This window comes from Thermobia domestica, chromosome 9, assembly GCF_964235325.1.
Source record: "Thermobia domestica chromosome 9, izTheDome1.hap1.1, whole genome shotgun sequence".
In the NCBI taxonomy this organism is placed as follows: domain Eukaryota; kingdom Metazoa; phylum Arthropoda; class Insecta; order Zygentoma; family Lepismatidae; genus Thermobia; species Thermobia domestica.
In genome coordinates, this window is record NC_137462.1 from 73,862,292 (window position 1) to 73,875,113 (window position 12,822).

Below are 12,822 nucleotides of genomic sequence, written 5' to 3' on the forward strand. Positions count from 1 at the left end.
CGATATTTTTCGATACTTCGATATTTCGATATTTTTCGATACTTCGATATTTCGATATTTCGAGTTTTTTCGATATTTTGATATTCTTCGATATTTCGATACTTCGATATTTTTCGATACTTAAATATTTCGATATTTTTCTATATTACGATACTTCGATACCATTCGATATTTTGGTAATGGAGGTGGTCTCCATAATTACTAGAAAACATGTTTTAATTACAAAAAATAAACAAAAATGTTACGTGCAGTTTGCCCGTAAATAGATGGCTGAGCGCCGCAGATCAATAACTGATATCAAGGCATATTTTGAGTTTATACTGAAATGGCTGTAACATATTCTGTGTGCCAAACTTGATCAAAGCCCAAACAATATAGTCAACATGATGCCAGAATCGAGAAAATGTGGCGATCCATAAGGGCGCATATAATCTGCAAGCCTTATCCTTAGTTTTCTAGAAACTTTCTTGATGTTAATCATCTGTGGCGCTGAGCCGTTCAAACACGACATTGTGTAACAGGAAAAGAGCTGAATAATGAGTACCTGCTGTGTTTATAAACTCTGGTATAATTGGATAGAATAGATATATTTATACAATATTCCAGATATATTTATACAATTTCTACATACTACTCCTCTTATGTTGTCGGAAACGCAAAAATTACGTGAACTACAACTAAACTTGCACACAAACTTTTATAGTATACATGCTACTAATCTTTGTTTCTTACAAATGAGTATAACTGGTGAAAAGGAAACTTATTGAAGTGAATATACAAGAGAAAATGAGATTTTCGTAAAAATAATTCTCACCATCGTGATAGTAATAAGAATTTAAGTAAATGCTCAAAACTTGCACTAAATAGGAATTAAGATTAACTTTCTCTTCCTTACACAAATCTCATTGAAAAAGAAAAAAACAATAATGTTATACCACCGGACTGGATAAGCGAAGTCTTACTTAAATATTACAGTACTATCTTTAAAAATTACACAGTACTCTTCTGAAATCTAACATGTTTTTGTAAACCTGACAATATTTCAATTCTTTTTTAAGAGTAGGTAATAAAACCTTATCAATTTTTATTTTGTAAAGCATCATACAATTATCATATTTGTCCTATTCAAAATATGTTATGACGTGTTCACAACTTCAAAAAAACAAATATTTTAATATTTATAAAAATGATAGCTACATTTTACTATATACCAAATAATTCAATCAGTTCTGCTTAAAGAAATTAGTGTTGTAATATAGACAAATAGACTTGTATGCCAGTATATCCATAAAGTGTATAATTTTACTTATAGGGTGTGACAATGAATCGGGCCATTTTAAAAACGTTATTAAGAAGAAATGATGAAATTTATTTGGGTATAACAAACTGGAACATAAACTAGATCTGAAAGCATTTACTTATTTGTGAATTTAAGTCACCAGACAGAAAACAATCTTGCACAAAAAAGAAAAACAGTGTTGCACCAAAAAGTTACTGTCCAAAAATAACATCTTGCCGATGACCGCCATTTTGCACTACACTCTCAGTAAGTCTCTTCCTAAGGTCACACGTTACTCTCTGCAACATATCTAGGAAAACCATGTTATCGCTAGATTATGGAACATCCCACTTCACCCGATCTTGCGGGAAGTGATTTTTGCTTAGGAAGCTTCTGAAATTCAGTCTTCAAAGTTACTGCACCACATACAATTCCAGAACTAAAACGTTGCATTCAGAATGAAGTTGCAAGAATTTCCCCAAGATATGCTGCAAGGAATAATAAATTACCTTAGGAAGAAGCATAGTGAGCGTGTAATGTAAAATAGCGGTCATAGGCAAGATGTTATTTTTGGACAGTAAGTTTTGGTGAAACATTTTTTTTCTTTTCCGTGTAAATTTGTTTTCTGTCTGGTGACTAAAATTCACAAATAAGTAAATGCTTTCATGACTAGTTTGTATTGCAGTTTGTTATACCCAAATAAATGCCATCATTTCTTCTTAATAACATTTCTAAAAATGGCCCAATAATTCACTGCTGCAGCCTTCACTTACAGTAAATATATTAAGACACAGAGAATACTGATACGCCCTTCACAGACTTAACATTATAATGTCCACTATCATTATCAGTACAATTGGTTAAGAAATACAGCAAAACAAATATTTCTGAAATAACCAAGAACAATTGAACATCAACGCCACTAATGATATTAAATACCGAGGTACAATGCTGTTTTAAAATGTATTGAATTAAAAGCACAATTTCTTTTTCATCTTTCACTAACATTTCTGAACCTTTCAAAACTTCCTAAATTAGAGTAGACGATTTACATCTAAACATTTGAATATTTGACTTTTAATGTAAATGTACTTCTCATATTTTATATTTGTTTAGAACTGGATAACTTATTTACATCCAATTGGATTTGTTGTTACTTGAATAAACCTTTAATCATTCAGCACTGGGGAACAAATTTTTTGTTCATTGCAAGAAAAATCAACTGTTCAGCATGAAACCCAGTAAGAGCAGTACGGTTGTCTGTTACAACATTTCCACCACTACTGAAAACACGCTCAGATGGAACGCTGGTACCTGGTACACACAAATATTTTTTAGCGAGTTTGCTCAAGTGTGGCAGAACTGACTGGTGATTACGCCACCAAATAAGAGGATCGTCATTCATACAGGGCTGTGGCATTTTTAGATAGTGATCAATCTCTTCTGCAATTTCATCTTTAGGAGTTTTCCGATACTGGTGTTCCTTCTTCTTTCTTTTGGCAAACACTGCCTCAAATCCAGACAGTTGTTTTTCTGAACGCTTTTCACATGTCGGAAGTACCACCATGGTGTTTGATTCATTGGCTGATGAATCTGGAGAAAGCTCGTCAATTATTGCTGATCTCACCGAAGACATTTCGTTTTCATTCAGGTAAGTTTCTCTGAAACGGACGTCCAAAAACGTGCTCATTTGCAGCAGTTTACATGGAGGTTTCAAATCTTCAGGTTCATTTTCACTTACATCACTGTACCTTTTCTTCAGAGCGGAAAGGACATGTTGCTTGAGTTCTGGTATCAATGGATCATCTGCTGTTGGTCTTGCATCCAATTCGATGCCAGGTGGACTTCTATTTTCATCAGCTGAGCCACCAGACACTTCCGCATCGCCAGATTCTTCAATTATCGACAGAAGTGGAAGGATTGCACTTATTGTGACATATGAATCTCCACTCATGAGCTGTGACATTTCCTCGAATGGTTTCAGAAGTGCTATAACTTGCTTCAGCAGTTTCAACTCTGAGGGATCAAGCAGCATGTCACTGTATTTGCCCTTATAAAATGAACTGAAGAGCTCCACTAACCCACTGTACTGAGATTCTACAGCTTCCAGAAGGTGCAGAGTGGACCACCAACGGAGTAGGTACAGCTGCTGAAAGTAGTCTTGGTTGTTTGCTCAAACTTTCCATGACATTTTTGAAATCTCTTCTCAGTTTGGAAGATAATGAAAGTGTTGTCTGTATCTTCTTACACTTAATGATCACACTAGATAGTGGTTCCTCTTTCAAGACCTTTTCAATTCCTATTTGAAGTGTGAGACCGAAACAGCTAATGTGGTTAAATTTCATTAACTTCATTGCTGAAAGAATATTAGCTGCGTTGTCTGTGGTAAAGACAACAACAGATGCTGTAGCTATCCCCCAGTCATCGAGTGCACTTAATAGGGCATCCTTTAGGTTTACTGCCGTTACAACGAGATACTTTGTATAAATTGATAATTACTTGTATTTTTGGGCAGAAAGTGCTTCTACATAAGCACTATACCAGATATAATGTTAATTTAAAAATAACAGAAGAAGAAGATTTTTAATATATGTAAGAAACATACATTATTGGATAATTAGTTGCTATGTAGTTGTTGATAGATACCTAACAAACATGTACGATTGCAATACAGTCTATGTGCATATTCGTTCAAAGAAAATCAACGAATAAAATTGTTTAATACGTATCATCGTTTTGTGATTTCAATATAAAAGGTGAGAATACTAGTAAATGTAATCACGGAAGATATTTTAATGTGTAAACAATTACTACCACTCGAAATCTACTTATATTATTAGCCGAACCAGGTTGATGACTACCTTTGGTGAGTCGTTGTAAAAATTTTGGTCCCGAAACCCGGGAATCTTGTAAATTCATATCCCGAAGTAAAGTAAGGGTGAATTTACTTCTGTAATAAGGTTAATGACTACGAACTTGACAAGACTTAGAAGTGGTAGAATAATCACAAGAAAAATGAACGGTGAGGCAATGCAGAAAGAAACCAGTGATAGTGATAACGGTGAACGAAGTGCAGCACCAGGAATGACATTAGAAGACCGAATTTTACTAGTCTTACAGCGGCAAGAACAAAGCCGAAAAGACGATATGGAAGCCATGAAGCAAGAATTAAAGCAGACGATGGAGCAGAAGTCCGAGGAATCCAACCGACAATATGAAGAATTAAAGCGGACGATGGAGCAGAAGTCCGAGGAATCCAACAGACAATATGAAGAATTAAAGCAGACGATGGAGCAGAAGTCCGAGGAATCCAACCGACAATATGAAGAATTAAAGCGGACGATGGAGCAGAAGTCCGAGGAATCCAACAGACAATATGAAGAATTAAAGCAGACGATGGAGCAGAAGTCCGAGGAATCCAACAGACGATTGGAGCAGAAGTCAGATGAGACGAAACAATTTATTATCCAGGCAATGAATGACATCACTTCGCAGTTTGATGAAAAGTTAAAAAGAATATCTGAGGATTGCCAGGATAATCAAAACCATCTAATCCAAGAAGTCAGTGGTGTAAAAAGGGATTTGGAAGTAATAGCATCTTCTGTACAGCAACAAAAGATTCAGGTCACGGATAACTCCAACCAGATACGTGCGAATACACAGTTGATAGCTACCTTACAAGAGAAAATCAGGACACTACAGATCAAGGACAACACATACCACAACAACATGGATAATGATCGTGTAGAATTCCCTTGTTCACAAGAGATGACTTCGCCTTCACCCGTATCTGATGAGGACATTATTTTGGAAGAAATTCATCCGAGAAGTACAGATGGGCGGAAAAGAGATGGTGCAACTACACATCACGCCATAGGTAGGAATTGTCACTCAACAAGAACACGGAATGATAAAAGGAAGGTAAAGTTAAGCGTAAAGATGAGTGAAATACGTGCTATGAGTAAGTTCAGTGGTAAATGTAATGAGAATGCTACTTCTTTCCTAGAAAAATTTCAGGACGAGTGCAATATAATGTGTATAGATAGATCACAATATATGAAACTAATCCCTCATTTATTACTCCCACCATGTTCTTTATGGTTTAAAGCAGTACGAGATCACGTTAGTACGTATGAGGAATTCAAAGCAGCGCTAATCGCAAATTACGAAAATGACTTTTTGCTTGCAAATAGAGATGCCACGATTAGAAACCAACATTTCAATCCTCGTTTGCACAAATCTGTTGTCGAGTTTGTTGTAAATACATACAACGAATTAAAAGTCGTAAATCCATTGCAATCGGAATCTAGAATCATAGCATCAATTCGAAATTTGCTACCGTTTAAGTTACAACAGATCCTGTTTTCTACCCAGTGTATGAGTTTTAACCATTTATTAATGCTTGTTCAATGTTATGAAACTCAATACCATGCTCTGAATCAACAAGCAGGAATAGGCAAAAGTAAAAATAATTCAGATCATTTTGTACCTGTTCGGAATCTAAATATCCGTAGTGTGAACGATACAGAACACAACCTAAACCGAGTGAATTCAAGCAATCAGAACGAGCAAAATAGGCAGAGCTATGTAGGGAATCCGCCTAACCTAATTAGTCGTGGCAATCCTTATGTAAGACCATATACCCAAAATAGGTTCAGAAATAGACGAAATACATGGCGAAATTCCAGGAATACAGTACACTACGTGGATAGACGTAATCGGGGGTTATGAGATGGCACTACGCATCAAAATCCAGATATTGATGCAATTCCTGTACAGAACAGTAATACGGGACATAATCATGATTGTGCTGTACAATGTACTTTATTGGAACCATACACGAGTATGAATTTAAACTAATTGCAGCTGATGTGGTAGGGGTTAAACCCATATCAGCTATAGATTCTCATGAACATTTATCTTCAAATTTATGCGATAACGTCAAACTCATGTCAGCTATTGATTCTTATGAACATTTATCTTCCAACTTACATGTTCATGTTAATGATGAAAACGACCTTTTACATGACGTATCTGTAAATAATTATTCGGAAATAGCAGTTAATAGATGTCAGTACCAATTTATGCCTGTAGTAAATCGTTGTTGGTCCAAAGATGATACCGTCAATGATGGTTTTGATGTTGAAGAAAATTTTGTATTTTTAAAATCATACAGTACAGCTAAAATACCTGTCAAAATCAATGGGTTAAACACAGAAGCTTTACTTGACACAGGAGCAAACGCCTCTTTATTATCATATTCGCTATGGAAAGCAATTACTAGCAATTATTCGAATCCTAAGTTACAAAAGGCTGAGAATCTTATTATAGTTGATTTTACCGGTAAACATAAAAAGAGAGTAGCTGGAACTACTCGTGTGACAATAGCTATTCAAGGTTTTGAAATATCAATCCCTATTCTAGTAATAAAGGAACTGAATGAAAAATTAATTATGGGTTTAGATTTATTATCTCAATTGCGTGTCATGCTCGATTTTAGAAACCAAACGTTGACTATACCTGGCATACCTCAGGAAATCGTTCAGAAACTGCTTCCAAAATTAGATGATATTGCTTGTCAATATAATAATGTTCCTTATGTATTGAATAATGTTTCTGTTAGTTCAGAAAGTGGTAAATTAAATGATCAACGAACGAAAGACACACAAAATTTGATGGATTCAAAAGACGATGTATTGTTTTCTGAGCGTGTTAAGTCACTCGAAAGTAGTCTTGATTTTACAGATAATACAGTAAAAGCTGACTTTAAGGATATCCTATACAAACATAAAAATGTCTTTTCAGAACGTCCTGGGCGTTGCAAGGATTTTGTTTATTCTTTTAAGGTTAAAACAGACAAACCCATTGTAAGCAAGCCTTATATAATTCCATATAGATACAGGGAAAATGTACGTCAGCAAATTACAGATATGTTAAGAGATGGGATCATTAGGCCTTCACGTAGCATTCACCTTAATCCATTACATGTAGTTCCCAAGAAAAATGGTTCTCTACGTGTGGTTTTAGATTTGAGACGCACAAATTGTCATATTGATCTGGAACAAGTGAGGTATCCTCCTGTGGAAGAAATACTAGCCTCTTTACAAGGGAATGCAGTCTTCGGAAATTTAGATCTAGTAATGGCATATAATCAGGTCGAACTGCATGAAGATTCGAAACCGTACACAGCATTTAGTTTTGAAGGTCACTTATACGAATACAACCGTGTAGTCTTTGGGCTTATCAATGGTAGTGCGGCGTTAGCATCCTGCTTAAATAAAGTCTTGGGTCAAGACTTACGCAGCAACGTGATAACCTACGCCGATGACATCTTGATCATGGGAAAAAATCCGCATGAATATTTGAAGTATTTAGATATAGTTTTAGACAGATTGGAAAGATCGGGCCTTACTATCAACCTACAGAAATCAAAATTTCTGCAGAATTCTATAGAATTTCTTGGATACCAAATTGATGCCTCTGGTTTACAATTCAGTCAATCTAAAGTACAAGCCATAGAAGATCTGCCTGCCCCATTAAATGTCAAACACACACGGCAAGTATTAGGGCTCTTCAATTGGTTTCGCAAGGCCATCCCGCGATTTGCTGAGATAGCCCAGCCTTTATTTATGATTATAAAGAAAGGAGTACCATGGCAATGGGGTCCGATTCAAGAACACAGTTTTAATAAGTTGAAGGAATGCGTGAAGCGAAACATCCATTTGAATCACCCTCGATATGCCGTTCCTTTCTATGTTCAGTGTGACGGTTCTCAACTTGGAATCTCTGCCGTACTCTGGCAACCTAATCCAACCATTCAGGAACCGGCCGTTATTCATTGCGCTAGCCGTACTTTAAAGAAAGCTGAGAAAGGATACACCACGACAGAAATCGAACTTTTGGCTGTACGTTTTGCGATGCAAAAATTTGCTCCATATCTCAGCGGATGCCATTTCATAGTACTTACTGACCATAATTCATTACGATACCTTAACAGCATACAGGGATATAATAACAGACTACTTCGTTGGTCGTTAGAGCTTCAAGCTTATGATTTTGAAGTACAACACATTAAAGGGGTAGATAATGGACCCGTAGATACCTTATCACGTCTGTTTCCTGGAGAAGAACAACATATCTTGTCCATCAACGAATTTAAGGTCTTACAGGATGAAATAGCTACCATTTCAATAGAAGATTTGCGAGAACATCAAATGAATTATCATGAATATAAACAAATCATGGAACATTTGTCTTCATGCAATGAAGGATGTAATTGTCCCAAACATTGGAATTCCAGATTTAAATTATCCAACGGAATTCTCCTTATTAAAGATTTTAAATTCAAATCTAGAAACAAAATTTGCATTCCACCTACGCTGACAACACGCATATTAAAGGCCTATCATGACGATTTCGGTCATTTTGGTTATGTAAAGGTATGTGCCTTGATTAATAAATCCTTTTATTGGAGAGGAATGAGAGCTCAAATCAAAAATCATATCAAGGACTGTATTGAGTGCATGCGAATTAAACATAACTACCAGGCTGTACAAAAACCTATGCTCTCAATAACGCCAGAGAGACCACATTCGTTTCAGTCTATCGATCTATATGGACCTTTACCAAGAGCAGCTACTGGAGAAACTTATCTACTTACAACCATGGATATCTTTTCACGTTATGTAGTAGCTTATCCTCTGCGTAGAGCAACTTCCGCTGCTATCATAAATAAAATCTTGAACGTATATATTCCACATTGTGGCCCTATAGAACACATATTATGTGATAATGGTTCACAGTTCAAAAGTGATGTGTTTATCAAAGCTATGAACAAGGCTAACATTAAAATTCATTTTGTAACTCCGTACCATCCTAGTAGCTCTGTTGTAGAAAATGTGCATCGCAATTTTGGTATGTTGTTTCGACACTTTTGTAAAGATAAACATGCCGAATGGATCAAGCATGTCAGTCAAATCACGTACCTTTTGAATCATTCTATATCAGACACTTTAGGCGTGTCTCCTGCTAATGTACATAACGGTTCTGATTTGATTTTCCCTGTGGAACGACATTTTAATGTCAAGTTAGAAGATTCAACAATCGTAGATTCTTCCAATTTAGTGAATATGGTAAAAATCCGAAGACATAACAAATTTTTGAAACGTAATTCTCAAGTAGAGTCTTTGCAAGAAGGAAAATATCGGATCAAGGTCAATGACTTAGTTTTTGTTAAACAACATCCACAAAGTAATATGTTGTTAAAGAAGATTTACAAATTTTGTGACATTTTCTCTGGTCCTTATTTATGTTTTAAGGAAATAAACCCTAAAGTTTTTGAATTGTTGAACGCTAAAACGGGTACGTCAATTGGACTTCGTAATATAGATGAGTTGAAGGTTTGGAAACCTACCCAGTATACAAAAGAAAAATGGATGCGTCTAGTGAAAAAGTTAGTCGCGCCTGACGTTCTTGTTCAAATACATAAGAATGAAGGAGATTAAGAAAAAAAAATAAAATAAATAAATAAAAGGGTGTCTTCTGTTTGAGTAGAAATAGATTTATTTTCTTCCTTTTGTTCGCTCGAACGTAGGTTGCGTTTAATTTTTGATTTTTATTCAATTTAATTTTCTTTGATTTTCACTAACCAACGATAATTTTCCAACGATTTTAATTCTTTCTTATTAATGTGAAGGATTATAATTTAATTCATGATCGATTAAACACAAAAATTGTTTACATTATATTAATTTGTGTTGAAACTTTATTGTCAAAAATAAGTATTAATGGAATAAAAGATTTAGTATAAATGTATTCATGTAAAGGAAACTAAATAATGTTATATATACATACGAGGGTTGATCAAAATGTATAGGACATAATTAATGGAATATTGTTCTTGTAAACGGACCAGTGGTTCTTAAATATAAAAACCAAGCTCCCTTGTAACTTTTATATTCAGTCCCATCGTCGGGCGACATTTTTATACAACGAGATACTTTGTATAAATTGATAATTACTTGTATTTTTGGGCAGAAAGTGCTTCTACATAAGCACTATACCAGATATAATGTTAATTTAAAAATAACAGAAGAAGAAGATTTTTAATATATGTAAGAAACATACATTATTGGATAATTAGTTGCTATGTAGTTGTTGATAGATACCAAACAAACATGTACGATTGCAATACAGTCTATGTGCATATTCGTTCAAAGAAAATCAACGAATAAAATTGTTTAATACGTATCATCGTTTTGTGATTTCAATATAAAAGGTGAGAATACTAGTAAATGTAATCACGGAAGATATTTTAATGTGTAAACAATTACTACCACTCGAAATCTACTTATATTATTAGCCGAACCAGGTTGATGACTACCTTTGGTGAGTTGTTGTACCGTGTGATCAATATCAAGGAGTGAACAATTAAGGCACACACTTAGTAGTTCCCAGTTGTCACTGACAAAGTGTGAAGTTAATGAGATGAAAGGATTTTTCGCAGCAGAGGTCCATGTGTTAATAGTTAAAGCTACTGACTTCGCTTCTTTCATTAACCTTGTTACGTGATTTTTTGTTTCCTCATAAAGTCTTGGAATGTAAGTATCTGTCATAGATCGTCGCCCTGGACATTCAAAACCAGGTTGTAGACATTTTACCATGTAACGAAAACCTGGCTTATCCACAGTACTATATGGTTGCATTTCTGTAGCAATGAAATATGCCACGCCCCGTGTACACCTCTCCTGTGTTCTTGAGTCCAGTGGTCGGTAATGTTGAAGTGTACGTTTTTTTAACTGTGGAAATGAACTCCTATCCTCTGCCCTACGCATTTGATTGACAGTTGATTGATGAGAACCAGAAGAACAAGACGATGAACTTTTTCTGCAAGCAAAGCACGGAAATAATTAATTTTGCGACATGCATGTTAAAAATCTGCATATATCTTTCATAAAACAATATATTTAGGCTGGAATTTGAGTAGGAGGAGGGGATTCGGAAATGTTACTTGTAATTCCACTACATTAAAGTACCCCGCAAGAGAATTCGGTTAAAAATGAGAAGTGATATAGTGAAACCGTTATTATGCCCAAATTATAGGGGGATTCTGGCCACATTGTAGTTCCTTCTATTTCTCCAGCTTTTCAGTGGTTTGGCTGTCCCCTGGCTGTTTAGCTGTGGGGAATGATTTTAAGAAAAAATAAAATTGGTGTTTAGCTTAAATTTGGAATAATGGGCATTCGAAGTTGCCGTTCTTTCCATCAAATTCGACATACAGAGCTGAATATTTTACGAACTGCTTATGCAACAGAATGAAGTCAAATGGTATCAATGGTGGGACAAGGGAGAAACATTATGACGAGTTACGGTCGTCGTACGCCATCTTGGTGGTGACCATATTGGATTCAACGTTATTTCAAATAAGAACATTGTCATGTAATATATCAAATGACATTCTCTTTTAATGAAAAATCGAATAGAGCAGTTCGTTTTATGATAACTGCAACGTGTTTCACTTACTAACCATGTTATGGTAGGTTAAGGTAGCTGAAACACAATTGTAGCAATTTGTAAAATGAACTGCACCATTCTATTTCTCGTTAAAAGAGGGTGTCATTTGATATATCCCATGGCAATGTTCTTAATTGAAATAACGTTGAATCCAATATGTTCGCCACAAAGATGGCAGATGACGATCATAACGTCATAATGTTTCTCCCTTGCCCCATCATTGATAGTATTTGATTTCATTCTGTCGCATAAGCAGTTTGTAAAATATTCAGCCCTGTCCCGACTTACACTAATACTTTGTACTTCGAATTTGATGGAAATGAACGGGAAAGTCGAATGCCAATTACTCCAAATTTAAGCTAAACACCAATTTTATTTTTTCATAAAAACTTTTCTCATAGCCAAACCACAGCAAAGCAGCAGAAATCGAAGGAACGTATAATGTGGCTAGGTACCCCCTATAATTTGGACATAATAACGCTTCACTACTTTACTGTTCATTTTTGTCCGAATTCTTTTGCGGGGCCCTTTTGGAGTGGAGGAAACTGATAACATGTAACAAATTATTGTCCAGAATCTTATCTGCAAATAGTCTTATACATTATTTTCAAGACATCAGCAAGCATCACCTACTGATCAGTGATCAACACTATTCTAACCAAAACAATGAAAATATAGTCGCTACCACATGTGTGCCAATGTACAAGTCTATCAATTTAAATACAAAGTCAAAAGGTTATACTGATCTTGTAGCGACTGGCTGTGTTACTCGATGGAAATCAGACTATAAATTAATATTTCGACTATTCCCAGCATGAAAATGAAATGGAACATTATCCACTCTCTATTTTACTACTGCTGCTGTCACATAACGTTTCGAGGGAGCACCATTTCTCTCGCCTTTAGGTAGTCTTTTTAGTTTCCATTTTTTTTTTTTTTTTGGCTAACTTCCGCCGGTGACAGGAAACTAATAGGGGAGGAGCCAGAGGGCCTCCATATGCACCACCACCCTCTGATCCTTTAGGAAATAT

The 12,822-nt window shown here is 35.4% G+C and overlaps 1 protein-coding gene across 1 annotated transcript; it reads right to left on the minus strand.

Moving 5' to 3' along the window:
* Positions 1–2,456: 2,456 nt before the first annotated feature.
* On the minus strand, positions 2,457–3,314 carry LOC145660874 (E3 SUMO-protein ligase ZBED1-like). The gene has a single exon (XM_081726304.1). It carries the CDS (start codon positions 3,312–3,314, stop codon positions 2,457–2,459), a length of 858 nt encoding a protein of 285 aa, XP_081582430.1.
* Positions 3,315–12,822: the final 9,508 nt, after the last annotated feature.